This window comes from Crocodylus porosus, unplaced genomic scaffold (genome assembly GCF_001723895.1).
Source record: "Crocodylus porosus isolate Cpor-Errol unplaced genomic scaffold, CroPor_comp1, whole genome shotgun sequence".
NCBI lineage: Eukaryota > Metazoa > Chordata > Crocodylia > Crocodylidae > Crocodylus > Crocodylus porosus.
Genome location: NW_017728948.1, coordinates 70,337,047 through 70,352,403, shown reverse-complemented (window position 1 = coordinate 70,352,403; position 15,357 = coordinate 70,337,047). Strand labels below are relative to the sequence as shown.

Genomic DNA, 15,357 nt, shown 5'->3' with positions numbered 1-15,357 from the left:
CTGGGGAACTCCCTTCTCATCAGTACAGAGGCAGAAAAGGGTCTTGGAGTCATTATTGATGCCAAAATGAACATGGGCCAACAGTGTGGGGACGCAGTCAGGAAGGCCAACTGCACCTTATTGTGCATCCACAGATGCATCTCAAGCAGGTCCAAGGAGGTGATCTTCCCCCTCTAAGCGACACTAGTTATGCCGCAGCTGGAGTACTGTGTCCAGTTCTGGGCGCCGTGCTTCAGGAGGGAAGCGGACAACATGGAGAAGGTCCAGAGGAGGGCCACTCACATGATCAGGGGACAGCAGAGCAGGCCCTATGAGGAGAGGCTAAGGGACCTGAACCTGTTCAGCCTCCACAAGAGAAGGCTGAGGGGGGAACTAGTGGCCATTTACAAACTAGTCAGGGGGGACCAGCAGGCATTGGGAGAGTCCCTGTTCCCCTGAGCACTACCAGGAGTGACTAGAAATAATGGTCACAAGCTGGCAGAGGGTAGATTCAGACTAGACATGAGGAGGTGCTACTTCACGGTCAGGGCAGCTAGGGTCTGGAACCAACTTCCAAGAGCAGTGGTGCTGGCTTCTACCCTGTGGGTCTTTAAAAGGAGGCTGGATGAACACCTTGCCAGGGTTGTTTGACCCCAGTACTCTTTCCTGCCATGGCAGGGGTTGGACTAGATAATCTGCTCAGGTCCCTTCCGACCCCACCAACTATGAAACTATTTAAATTGTAACCTACCTGTGGCAAGAACCTCTTCTCTTGTACATTAATGCTTTTCCTCCACTGTTGCTGTTATGTAAATAAAAGGCTTGATTCTGATTTACAGTATGGTCCCTTTTATACTGCTTATGTACTGTAAAAGGGACTTAAAGTTAGTATACGTATGACTTCTTTTTAAGATGAGATCATTTCTTCTAGGGGTGTGCCAAGGGGCCCAGTGTAAACAGAATTCTCACCCAATAAAAGCATTGTCACTGGCTGCAGAGTGACATGAAGATTTTATGGGGTCTCATCCTGTCTGGATCAGATCATCTTTTTTGGCCTACTCTGCCATTGAGGACTAGTAGACACATGGCTGGGGCCTGGCTAGGCTTATTATGGTGGCAACCTTTACTCATCATGTCACAGCACTGTCAAGGAATATATGTGGCTTTTCAGGAGGGAAAGCATCACCATCTGCTGTCCTCACCAGATCCTGGCGGTGCTGCCGTTGCACGGTCCATGAATACTTATTTGTCAGAGTCACTACTGTTTATTTCACAGCTAACCTTCCCTGAATGTCTTCCCACTATCTGCCACCTGTGGATCTTCCCACAACAGATGATGTTAAAATTTCAGCAGCTGTGAAGGCAGATGAAAGCTGCAGCATAATGAGATCCCCAGATGTCTTTGTCTCCTTGCCATTAGATCAAGGTCCTGTTCTAACAAGAGCCATGAGGAAGCTGATGTGCAGTAGCTTCTCCACAATAAAAGGAGTCATGCACAAATATCTTCCATGAAACAGCTTTTCCAGCACATTCCTCAAGCCCTGTGGCAACCGGTTAATGGAAGGTACTAGTCATGAACTGGCATAAAGGCAGTGGTTACAAGAAGGTCGTCTAACTTGGATGAGACAGGAGTGTGATTAGGCAGCTGGAACTGTCACTGAGAGCCCTCTTCAGGATCCACTCTGCTCACCCTACGTGGGTAGGTGGCTAGAAAAGGTGCCCTGAACATAGCCTGTCTACCTTCTTCCGTGTCCAGTGGGATCACCTTTACTGCAGTTGAAAATACCAGTGAAGATGCACCATCGTTTTTGGGACCTGGAATGATCCCATCAGGACCCTCATAGACAGCCCTAACAGTGAATGCCCAGAGTGCTACATTGCAATCATGGCCCAAGAACTCGGGTGATACAACATAAGTGTAGTTGAACTGAGACTCAGCGAGTGAAAGAGGGGACAGCTCAAAGAACATTGAGGCAACTATACCTTCCTTTGGAAGAGTAAACAGGAAGGAGAATGCTGACTTCACAGAGTTAGTTTTGCCATTAAGAGTGAACTCATAAAACAGCTTGAGTTCCCTATTGTAATTAATGAGCACCTCATGACTTTCCATCTTAAACTGGTAGGGAGCCAATATGCCAGTGTCATCACTGATGACTCATCAGTGTGTATGCCCCAACTCTTGGCATTGCCTATGAAACCAAAGAGGAATCCTCTGCCAACTTTGACCAAGTCTTTTCTGACATTCCAGAGGGAGGCCAACTTATTCTTGGTGATTTCCCGGGGTCCCTTCCAGCCCTAATGTCTACGTCTATGAAAATTTCAATGCCAGAGTCGGAAGGAACTCCAGCCTCTGGAATAGAACCATCAGCAAGGAAGGAGTAGGAAAGATCAACTCCAATGACATCTTCCCCTTGACCAGAAGCATGGAACATGGGTACCACCAGCACTCTGTTCCACCAGAAAAAACAGGCACAAGACATCCCGGCAACACCCACAATCTATTGGCACCTGATTGACTATAACATCATCCATGCCCAGAATCACAAAGGTGTCTCCATCACCTGAGGTGTGCTAGAAGCTGATGATTGCTGGACTGATCACTGATTCATCCACTCTGTTATGTCATTCAAACTGGCTCCCAAACAACTGCTGCTGCAGAAGCAATCACCAATGAATGATCAATGTTGAAGGGCAAGCAAGCAAGACTTCTTTCACCAGTGCCTTGATGAAAAACTGGTGAAATTCCAATCAAAAACAATGGGGGAATATCAGTAGTGTGTGGGTTGCTATCAAGGCCACCATCATCAACATTTATGAAGAGACACTTGGATTCTGTACCAGGAAACATTTAAGACTGGTTTGATGAAAATGACTGGGAGATCCAGGAGTTGATTGATTGCAAGTGCGAGGCCCCTTGTGCTTGGCAAAATGACACTGACTTCAAGGAAAATAAATTTACTCTCCAACAAGCCAAGGCAAAGGTCCAAGGGAGGACTTGTAATATGAAGAACAAATGGTGGGAAGACAAGGCTAGGGAGATTCAACATCTTGCTGACATTTGTGATGTGCACAATTTCTTCAGTGCCACCAAAGCCATCTACAGTCCAAGCACTTGGAGACCAACCCCTTTTGAGACCTACAAATAGGCGAGACCTGGTCAAGGAAAGGGTAGCCATCAATGCCCATTGGAAGAATGATTTTGTAGACCGTCTCAATCAAGACTCTGTTATTGATGAGAGTGTTCTCAATTCCACCCTGCAATAAGATGATCTCAGAATCCTTCCAACCCCTGATGAGGTATGGAAAGCTATCAAGCTGATGAAGAATGAAAAGGCATCTGGAATGATGAGGAAATCCCAGATGACCTCATGGATACCATGATTGTGACAGTCTTCAAAAAAGGAGACAACACAGAGACATCACTTTGCTGTCCACCACAAGAAAGATCATTGTGAGAACCCTCCGTAATCATCTCCTTACACTTCCTGAAGAGTTCCTCCCAGAATCTCTATGTGGGTTTAGGGCCTCAAAAGGCACAACTGACATGATCATGAAAGCTCACCAGCTAGAGAAGAAATGCCGGGAACAACGTAAGCCTCTCTTCATGGCCTTCTTTGACCTCATGAAAGCTTTCAACTATCAGCGAAGAAGTGTTGTGGAGGATCTTTCTAAAGTACGGAAACCCACCAAAATAGTCAGCATTCTCTTCTCCATGAGGATATGCAAGCAGTGGTTCTCAATAATGGATCTATAAAAGATGCCTGTAAGGTTAAAATGGGACTTAAGCAAGGCTGTGTCATTGCTCCAACATTTCTCAATATTCCTTGCCACAATACTACATCTGACCCACCAACAAGCTTCCAGCCACAGTGGAGCTAAACTACCAAATGGATGGTAAGCTGTTTAACCTTAGCTGACTCCAAACCAAAACCAAAACCAGCCTGACCTCAATCGTTGAGCTGTAGTACAGGGAAGAGGCTGTAGTGTGTATTCACTCGGAAGCAGACCTTCAGGTATCATCAGACATCTTTACTGATGCATAGAAGAAAATGGGACTGATGTATAACATTCAGAAGACTAAGGTCTTCCACTAACAAGCTCCTAATGAATAGTTCCCAACTTCAGTAATCCAGATCTACAGTGAGACTCTGGAGAACATTGGGTATTTCCTGCACCTTAGAAGCCATCCCTCACAGAAGGCTGACATCCACAAAGAAATCTAACATTGCCTCAAATGTACAAGTGCAGCCTTTGGATGCCTGAAGAAACAGGTGTTTGAAGATCACAACATCAGATCTGCAACCACGCTCTCATGATTTATCAAGCAGTCATGATCCCCATCTTGTTGTACAGAGCTGAGACGTGGACAGTATACAGGAGACACTGAAAGTAGTTGAAATACTATCAATTCTGCCTGCAGAGGATCCTTTGAACCCAGTGGGGAGACAGATGCACCAATGTTAGTGTCCTCCTGCAAGCAAACAACGTGAGTATTGAGGCAATGATCATCTGACATCAACTTTGTAGGGCCAGCCATGTCATCCAGATGCCCAATTCCAGATTCCCGAATTCCAGAAGAAAGGGGTTTTTTATTCTCCCAGCTCAGACCAGGCATATGATCAAAATGAGGGCAGAACAAGTGTGTCAGGGATGTCCTCAAGGCCAACTTAGAAAAATACCACATTGATGTCAGCTTGTGGAAGGCTATCATCCAGGACTGTCCCAAATGGAAGAAGAGTCTGCTCCAGGGATCTTAATACTTGAAACCTTATGGCAACAACAGGAGATGGAAAAGCGGGAGTGGCAAAAAGAGCATGTCACAAAGCAAATCAAGAATCAGCACCACCCACCCCACACAAAATACATGTTTAAGCTGCAGTCGAGTCTGTCAATCCTAGATAGGCCTCATGAGCCATCTTCAAACACACAGATAAGACAATCATGGAAGATGGTCATTCTCAACTGTGAGGGATTGCTGAAGAAGCGATCAGATCAATCAGTATAATGTGATGCCTCTTTCCCCCTATTATTGACAGCATACTCTTTGCTCTTGTTCAGTTTTTGTCACCACAAAATTACGTCAATTAGATTCACCACTTTAAAATCAAACGAGACATTCTTGGAAGATCAAATCTCACCACTTAGATCAGTGTTCCCTGTCTTTATTAGCAAGAAGTCCTTCTGGTCCTCTGCTTTCAGTGAAACTCTGAAAGAATGACTAGAAGATATGAAGCCAAACTCTACTGCTCTCATTCTTTTGGGCCACATTCTTAACTGATGTGAACTAAAATATTTCCATTAAGTTAGTAGGCCCACCTTGATTTACAGCATCTCTGATCTGGCCATGTGTGTACAAGCCTCCAATTCTTTCTTCCTCTTGGTGAGGAGATCAGAAGATACCTTTCACTAAAATTTTGGCCGTAGTTTCAGGCACTTTGGGAAGCAGTTATTTCAGGGACGCCTTGTTAGACTCATTTTTAGACAGAATACGCAAGGCTATGAAAAGTTAAAAGAAGGAGAACAGCCTTTCTGGGTTTTCTGTCTCCATCTCCATTTCCAATTCTCTCACTTTATTTTTTTTGGTGGGTGAGAGGGAAAAAGAGGGGCTTTACAAGTAAGCTAAATTCTCATTTATAGTATGGCCCCTTTATGCTGCTTACATAATATAAAAGGGACTTAAAGTGAGTTGAGTGTAACTGTAATTTCTTTTTAAGATAAGACCATTTCTCTTAGGTTAGGAGCTTAGAAGCATGACTGGTAAGTGATTTTTGATAAGTAGTTCTTGAATAGGTTTCTTGTGCATTGTTGCTCTCAGTATTATTCACTAGCATATGTACGGTTTGTAGTGCTGCAGATAGGAGGTTAAATGCACCTTTCCAAATATTTGCACTTAATGCTCCTGCTATAGTGAGAAGCTATTCTGTGTGCTAGCTAAAATGCATGGATTCTTCGAGAATATATTCTGTCAAAATCATTTAGATTGCTTGAGTATCAAGTCATCTACTTGTCCTAAAAACATAAAGCTGAGCCTTTAGGCATTTGTTTTCCTTTCAGATAGCATTCACCAGATTGTCTCTGACAGCATTTTAGTTACAGTGCTCCAAAGCTTACCATTGATTTTAATTGCAAGTTCCTCACAGTTCAAGAGTTATTTAGCCTGTGTATTTGTTGATATATGAAAGTTTGTAAGGGAGAAAATCTCATATTTCCTTTGTTTCATCTTAAACCACAACCATACTGCTAACATTGGGAGACCTATTGTATCTTAAACTATCCACAACAGTTGATTCTGAACAAGATTTTACAAGATTTTTTAATATGAAATAGAAAACGGGTTGCTAAAAAACAATCTAACAGTCTGTCAGAGTATGGTGGTCAGTTATTGCTTAAGGTATAACGCAAAGCAAGCATGCAAATTTGTAAAGATTGCAGCTTTCGATTAAGTGCTGTGCTGTTAGTTGGACATTGAATTCACACAGGGAGCTGTCCAAGATGTTCATTTTGTTTTAAAGTGTCCATATCAAGATCTCAGTGTATTCAGCTTGACATATGCTTCTCTGTCAAGATTGTGCCCGAAGGGGACTCATTTGGTGTTGGTATGAAATGCTGTAGGAATAGATCTGACCTTTCACAGACCTGCCCATAGGTTTGGTTCAGTATCTCCAGTTCAGTATCTCATATATGAAACCCACAAGCTCCTGGAAAAATGGTTTTCAACTTTTAAGCCTCTTAAGCTTCCTTTTCTTTGGGTCTTCAGTTAACAGTTGATGGAGCAGTGATTTTCATCATCTGTTGCCTCTATTGCCAATAATGATATTAGTTTGTCTTCTTGCATCACTCGTTTTAATGCCCAAAAATACAGGGAATAAATCTGTGTGTGTATAAGTTGTATAGCCTGTTAAGGTCTCAGTGCACTGTTAAGTACAGGTTCAATCGATTAGATTCAATCCATATGGGAACACAATATTCTCCAGGGGCATACACCATTGTGAGTGCAGTAGTTCTGAGCATTTAGAAGTTGGCGTCCCATGTCATGCTTGCTAAACATCTTAAGACAGCTACCTGTGCAGAAGTTTTACTGCTGACCTTCTGAATATGATGTTTATAAGTGAGGGAATGGTCTAATGTGACTCCTAGGTAAGTTAGGGTATACTCATGGAGAAGGATGTGGTTGCCTACTCTGATATTCAGCATGCTGTTGGCTTAACAATTGGCCATTTGGAAGAGTGATGACATCTATCTATAGATGCTCAACTGTAAGCGTCACTAAAAGTATTGGTGCTAGCACTGACCCTTGAGGAACTCCATTCTTCTGAGTTTGTACTCTGCTTTTTTCTCTTTGGGAAGTAGTGAGTGTAAATGATCTGCTAGAGATCATATTCATGACAAAAGCACATAACTTGAAGTCAGGTATTATAGAGTGCAGTTTAAGTTTGAATCTTTATGCCATACACATTGAGTGATAATACCAGACAGTGCCTCATAGCTTTGGATGTTGATATCTGACACCATACGAAAAAGAATGCAAAGCCCACTAGCAAATTAGAAAAGCATGCCTGCTATGCCACACCCTAGGGGTGACCCAACCAAGTGGCCAGTAACAATGGGCTGACATGATAACAGGTCAGATATGAAATTATATAAAAACACGTGTAAAGTGGTAATTGAAAAGACAATATATTAGCAGTGGGAAAAGAGGACCTGATTCTAAAATCCAGGTGGTCCCTATAGAGGTACATAATATCAATCCCACAAGCTAGTTGCCATTCTTCGTTTGTGTGCCTAACTTCCTAAGAGAGAGCAATATCAACTACATCAGAGGTATCAAAGACACAACCCACAGGCTGGATCTAGCCTGTAGAGCCATATCATCCAACCCCTGGTACTGCCCATGGGTTTCAGAGTGACCCGCAGCCAGTATGCAGAGCATCCTGGATAGCCTCAGCTCACAGAGCAGCTACTACATACAAAACAGCCCCAGAGCTGCCACATGCCACTCCAGGGCTCATAGGCAACTGGTGGCAAAGCACGTGCCCCCCCTGACAGGGCATCCTCGCTGCCACCAGCTTCTGTGGGTGCTCGCCAGCCCCATCCCTGCCATTGCCATTGCTGCTGCCAGCTTCTGTGGGTGCCCCCACCAGATTCAAGAGGCACTAGTAACCCATACCAGGGCTGGTCCACACACAGCAGCCACTCTGGGGCCCTGGGACTGTGCCAACCCAAGGGTTGGCTTGGGGTTCCCCCGGGTCACTACACCATGTGTCTGAGACATAGGGCAGCTGTGGAGAAGGGAAACATTGCATGTGGGCAACATCCTATGTTTAGCTCCTGCTCACCAGGTTGTTCCAGCTCCTCTTCAGGCCCCAACTTTGCGTGAGGCCGACAGAACCTCTGCCCAGCCCCCAAACCCCACTGGGACTTCAAAGGCAGGAGTGAGGGTAGTCTTAGCAGCCATGCACACAGCACCAACTGTTTAGCCTTCAGTGCATGTAGAGGTGATTGAGGTAGGCAGGAGGGGGCAGTAAGCAACAGGCACCCAACATGATTGCAGTAATTGCAAGTGCAGGAATCGTGCTGAGCACCTGCTTCTGCTGTCTGCAATTTTCCAGTACTCTGAAGGCTCCAATCCTTCTTTCAATGAAGTGGCCAGTCCAGCCCTGATTGTCTGCCAGGCACATACCCCTAGCCCCCTTCCAGGAGAGCCTCAGAGCAAATCACCATGGCATGCTAGGCAGCTCAGCCGGTGGCAGCAGGGGGGACATGACATAGTGACCTGTTCTGAGCTCCTCCTTGGAAGAGGGTTGGGGGCATATGCCTAGCATCCAGTCAGGGGTGGCCTATAACTCAGCTGCATTTTGTTGCCCCTGGCAGTCTCCAGCATGCTGGGAGGTATACAGGAATGCCCCCAACCTATGGCCTTGACCACTGCAGGCAGCCTTTGTTTCCCAATTCCCATCCCCCCAAAAGGGGCAAAGTTGTATTCTGTTCACTCCCTAACTAATGTAGTCCATTTAGAGAAATCCACATGAGTCTGTTCAAATCTGCCTCTGGCTTTTGAATGTCTGTACCTATTCTTGAGGTTGCAGGCTCATGGTTTACCTTTACTCCAAAGGGTAAATTTAAAAAAAGAAGGTCTCCTGCTCCAAGGGAAAACAACAAGCTCTCAAAGACTGTGGCCTCTTCAATGTTCTCGCCTCTGCAGGTGACTTGCTGAGACTTATGTATTGCCAACAACTTTATATGTGTGTCCTGTGAAGCTGTTGTCCCACTCTCTCTGCTTGTCACACTCTTGTGAGTCAGCAGGGGCTTGAAATTAATAAGAATTCTTCTGTCTCATCACTTTACAGAGGATGTTACCTGTCATGTATAAGAACTAGCCTGCTTTTTCCATGCCTGAATGTATAGGAATTCACTGCCAAACACCCTCCGAAACAGAAGAAGTGCTCACTCAGCTAATTCCCTTTTCCTGTGGCTTTAGTATCCTTCTGCTTCGCTACTATTACAGTAAATATTAGGGGGGCGGGGTGAAGCGGGAAGTATTCAATTCGGATTCAGATTCAGACCAGTTCAGGGAACAGTGATTCCATTCGCTGATTTGGATCACTGTCCCAATTTGATTTGGCTGAATCTGAAGATTTGATTCTAGTTCGGAGAACCAGCGATTTGGTCATAGACACAGCTTTATATGTTTTTTCTACATACTTCAAGATACCAGGGCACAGCTTGTGAACGCTGAGATGGCAGGGCGGATGGAGTATCCCACTGGAGTGTGGGAGGGGGGCACATGCTTGGTGGCAGACCCAGAAGTGGACCAGAAGTATTTCCATTCCAGTTCTGGGTCTGCTGCTGAGCAAGCAGGGGACCCCCACACACACACACAGACACACACCCCCGCTCAGCAATCGGCTGCGGTGGGAACCGCCTGGGTACCTCCCCAGACCCAGGAGGCATCAGTTACCGGGGGGGGGTCCCCCGCATGTTCCACAGTGGACCCAGAAGTGGAATGGAAGTACTTCTGGTCCACTTCTGGGTCCATTGCCAAGCATGCAGGGGATCCCTCGTGCTCTTGTGGGACGCTCCATCCACTCTAGCATCTCAGCTTTCACAAGCCATGCCTGGTACCTTAAGGTATGTAGAAAAAACATATAAAACTGTGTCTATGACTGAATTGTCGACTCTCTCCAAATCAAATTGGAGGCTTCTGATTCAATACAGAGAAACTAATGGGTTTCCTGATTCAATTCTGTGACCGCCAGGCTTTTCCCAGCCGCCCTAGGGCGGCTCTGATCTCCTTGCAGTTGTCTCTGCCCCTTCCGGGCCTGTTCGTCACTGGGGTAGTTCTTCTTCCTGCGCTGCCAACCCCGTTCTCTCCTGCCATGACTTGATGTTCCTCAGTGGGCGGGGCTAGTTCGCAGGTCCCTTGGTGGCCTGGGCAAGGCCTGACGGTTGTTCACGGGGCTCTGCCACCCCTACACCCCAGCCTCACACCACCTTCGAGGCATTGATATATCATTGCCCATGGTTTTCCCTGCAGGCCTCGGCCACCGCTCTATGTCTTGGGGCCAAATACGGGAGACACTACTAACCCTGTGGTGTCATATGCCATAACCCTATCCTGTGAAGGACCTTCACCGTTGTCTCTATTGAAGTTTCCCCACAACCCCCAACATGAGGCACGCCTCTGGTCTCTGTTCCCCTAACTCAGGGACTCTGGAGTCCTTACTACTCCTAACCGAGCCACCACCAACTCCCTGTCCCTGGACCCTTACGGATAGGGAGGGCACTCCCCTCTAACAGCTCCTTCTTGCCTGGCTCGGACCCCTCCATCAATGTCCGAATGTCCCGGCGGCAATCCAGCCCTGATTTACCCTCCTGCCGGGTTGTCCTCGGCTCTTAGCTCATTCTTCAGCATCCTCCACGTCTGCCATCCCAACACTCACTTTAGGATCCCGCAGTGCTCCCAGGCGCTCCTGCCTTCTCTCGCTTGGTCGGCCCATCGCTCCTCTGGAAACCGGCCAAGATGCCTCCTTCCTCGGCCACCAGCCCCTCTGACTTGCTGGATCCTCAGAGGCTTGCCCACAGAGCCCACTCTGCTGCTGGCACTGGCTGCAGCCTGTTCTCCAGGCTATCCTCCCCCTCTGGAGCAGCGACCGCCATTTTTAACTCTGCCGGCTGGCATCTGACACTGACATCACCGGCTGGCCGCAGCTGTACAAAGAGGCAGCTAACAAGCCACGCAGGTTCCTCTTCCTGCTCTGCATGACTCTCATCCCGGGCTGCAGGTAAGTGTCCCACATTACCACAGCCCCCAAGACAAATTTGGATTTGAAGATTCAGCTGCCAAATCAGGCCAAATCTCCTCTGAATTGAATCAGCTACCAAAGCTTCACACAGCCCTTGTAAATATCCCTCTCTGGAGTGGGAGAAAGTTGTGGTAGTTGTTACTTTCTTAAACAAGTGGTGGATCCTGTCAAGGGCACAGTGTCACCACAAAGTTGGTTTTATAACTATCATTGTAATTGTTTTAGGAAAGCCAATATTAATACTTTATATTTTCAGTCATTAGAGTGGTTTAAACATTAACTAGATAATCTTCACAGTATTCCCGTAAGTATTAGATTCATTTTGCATATGGTAGCCCTGAGACAAAGGTGTTATGTGCCTTGTCAAAAGTCGGAGAAGGAAGTCTTTGCCAGAATCTCAGAATCGTTATCAGCATGCCTGGCTCCTAGCTACATGACAGGAAAGGGAAATAAAATAGGTTTTATTTTGATTTTGTAACAAAGGTCTATATTTGTTTCTCTTATTTCTCTGTTTCTTCAGATGAGCTTATTAAAGAGTTTTACATGTTCTTCAAGCAGCCTTTTAACAATTGCAAATTCCAAACATATTAATAACTTTACAAGAGCTTTAAATTGTCATTTACATTTTTAAAGTGGTAGTGACTGCTTTTTAAAATACTCCAACAACTGCATCTGCATCTTCTTGTGAGTTTTAGGCAAATGAAAGTGAATAATCTGTGAAGCAAAAGCACTGGAATTTCTCTTACCTTAATTTGTGTTAATCAAGATGTTCTCTGTTTCTTGTGGTCGTAGAGCCATCTACTGGCAGGAAGAAATACTTCAGAATCATTTTGGATGACACCTATGAAAATGTTTGCTGCATTTGCAACTGGGGAAATGGAATTTAATTCCTCAAGTTTTTTATTTTTTGCGGATTCTTCCAGAGTGCCTTGTTGAATGTCATACTTTTTTTAAAAACTTCGTTTAATAATTCTTCCAACCCATAAAATAACATATTTAACATTTAAATCTGGCAAAATATACATAAGGACAGGCATTAATACTTTTTCAACAGCGCTACCACAATCTGAATCAATGTCCATAGAAGTCTTTTGTGTTCTCTTCCTCTCCTCCTACCAGTCTCCAGCAGTTCCTTAGTGTTTCTGTCAATGCCAAGTCCCTGTGTTTTTCTCCATCGCTAATAATTCACTCCCTCCTTTCCCCTGTAACCATGCATAACACAAATCTCACTGTCTTCTTCTCTTTTTTGCTCATAATTTTTAAATTAATTCTAAATTTATTTTGAATTTGTTCATTCATAGAACTTGCACTTCAATACTGAAAAAAATTTTCTCAAATTTTCTGGTTTGGAGGCAGAAGAAGATTCCAAATTCCAAACATTTCCACCAGATTTCCATATAGGCATCTTTATGCCTTTATGCCCTGTATTACACTGACTTGATAGGACAACTCTTCCATTAGTAAAATGTCCTAAACTTTTTTTTTAAACTACTCAGTGATTCTAAGCGTGTTATTTCTCTTCCAGGCTTTTGCAACTGTAATTCTTACAGACACTAGACGATGACCAATCAATTCCCTATGACACTTAGTATTTTGCAGTGTTCTCAGAAAGTTTGGTTTAATTAATGAAACTCTAAAGGGTACCACAATATGACACTTTGACATGTTTCTAGATGTTTGAAAAATAACATGCATGATGCATCTGATGCAAGATTACACTGTTCCTCCTTTTCTTTTTCTTTTCTGTGTATAATTTTTTTATAATGATTGCTCAATTGCATGCCTCTACTTCTTAATATTTTTTTCACATAAATATGTGCCACACATTTCCAAACTGTCAGTTTAGGAAGTTTTAATATATTGATTCCATTATTTGGCACTTTCTGTTATTTGGGACAGTGGTCAAAGCTTTACAGAAATAACTGAAGATATCAGTACTTAATATATCGATAGACTGGTGCATGACTTTTGAAACACTATTTTCAGTGGAGCAGCTTAACCAGTAGTTGTGATATGTCAACTAAAAGTTGTATTATTTTCACCCTAGGTTTCACTCTCCTCCAGCTGCTTAGAAAAACTGCATGGGAAGTCAGTCCTACCTAATCCCCCCAGAGTTTTTGTTCCCAATTCCTTAAAAACAGTTTCTCTCCCTGTTGCCTTGAATAGTAGCAACAGAGACAGCTTGGATACTTCACACATGGAAACTCAAGGAAATCAAAAAAATGGTAGTCTGGACTCCATCATTAGTACTACCCTCCCACGCATCATTATCATTCCTACCTCAGAAACCAACCTATTTGAAGGACAAGCAAAGCATGAAAATGAAAAGGAAGAAGAGACTGAATTATTCAACATTCACAGCAAGAATAGTAATTTGTTGGACATAGAAGGGCTTGGCTCTTCCACAGATATTCTGGAAGCAATTGAGAAGTTTCTGTCATAAGTGCAGAAAAACAAAATGATGTGTTAATTATTTCCGTGGCTACTTCGCCGTATTTATTATACCAAATAACTGAAGTCTCATAGATTAAATCATCAGACTTCTATATTTACATGGTAATGATCACTAGACAGTCTTCGAATCCACCTTTTCAGATCACGTCAGGAACAGAAACAGCCTTTTTAGTATGTGCTGCAAGAAATGAGCAAGGGAATATCTGGTAGCAAAGTAGACTGCAATAGTTTAAATCAACCTTCAGCTTTCTGAAGCCTGTTGATAGATTTCAATACAGGTGGATGGACAGCAGGAAATAAATACCTAGTGCCCAATGCATACTTCTGTGTAAGTAGCTAGGATGCGATCTCATATTTCAGCATCATTCTGTGTACTGCTCTTCTGAGAAGGCAGTACTTCAGGGAATATCCTCACAGCATAAGTCTTTTAGTGAAAGTGTACACCAAAATTAGTTCTAACCAGAACTCTGAACTAGCACTAACCAATATTCCAGGCCTACAGTGTTGCAGGACCCACTGACTTCAGAAGTGACAAACTCTGGCAAATCTCCACACACCTTTATGATCATATTACTATTTTTGTCAAATCTATTTATCTCTTGCTATTTTTCTCTTAGGCATTTTGCTAAACTAGCTAATATGAATGTAGCTATTAGAAGAGGGCTGTAAAAAAGATAAGGGATAGAGGTTTGGATTAAATCTGAACATTAGTACAGCCATTGAACCCATCTAAAATGATTACTGACAGACTGTAGGATACTATACTACAAAAAACCTGCAAAGGCATTGAAGAGTGTACAGTAGTGAGGGCCAGTCTTTGTGGCAGGTATGCCACCAATTAGTCCTGCACCCTCCCCAAGTGCCACTCTGATCCCTTTCCTTTACCTGATCTGCTGCTCAGCTTTCTGTTCCCTGCCCTGTGCTCCCTAATCAGGCAGCTGCTCTGCTTTCTGCTTCATGCTCTGTGTTCCCTGCTGCTGCTCTGCTTTCTGCCCTATCTGCTGTATGTTCTCTGACCCCTCCCCAGTCCACCACATGCTACACAGAGGATACCTGGGCTACTTGTAGTAATGCTGCAGGTTAGCCACCTGTCGTGTACAACAGTGGTGCCTAACATTTTTGCACAGCAGGCCAGATGGACAATGCCCAGTTCATCTGTGGGCCAGATCCAGTTGGTGATCTTGATCCTGGTACCCAGGTCGGGCATACTGGGGCCCTATCTCACTGCACCATGGGAGAGGGAAGAGGGCATGGCCAGCCCCAAGTGGGGGAAGGAGAAGAAGGCATGGCTCAGCCCCAACTCAGGTTTGTGGGGCGGGGGGAGAAGAGGGCATGGCCCAGCCCCTACCTGCACCTGCAGGGAAGGAAATGTGCATGGCCTGGCCCCAACTAAGCTCTTAGGGTTGGGGGGGAAGGGATGTGGCCTGGCCCTGGTGCAGCTTTGTGGGGGGGAAGAAGAATGTATGGCCCAGCTTCAACCCACCCCTGGAGGGGGAAAGGGATGTGGCCCAGCCCTGACTCAGCTTTGCGTGATGGAGGGCAGGGGGTGTGGCTTGGCCCTGGAGAGGGGGCAGAAAAGGGGCATGGCCTGGCTCTAATCTGGCCCCACAATGGCTTCCCA

At 44.8% G+C, this 15,357-nt stretch overlaps 1 protein-coding gene across 1 annotated transcript in view; it reads left to right on the top strand.

Annotated features, from left to right (window-relative positions):
- The window catches only part of LOC109322400 (melanopsin-like), a 57,465-nt gene extending 42,870 nt beyond the window's left edge, over positions 1-14,595 (top strand). The window contains exon 9 of the mRNA XM_019553478.1: positions 13,330-14,595. Coding sequence (XP_019409023.1) covers positions 13,330-13,725 — 396 coding nt within the window. The 3' untranslated portion in view covers positions 13,726-14,595. The remainder of the gene's footprint in view (positions 1-13,329) is intronic.
- The last annotated feature ends 762 nt before the right edge of the window (positions 14,596-15,357 follow it).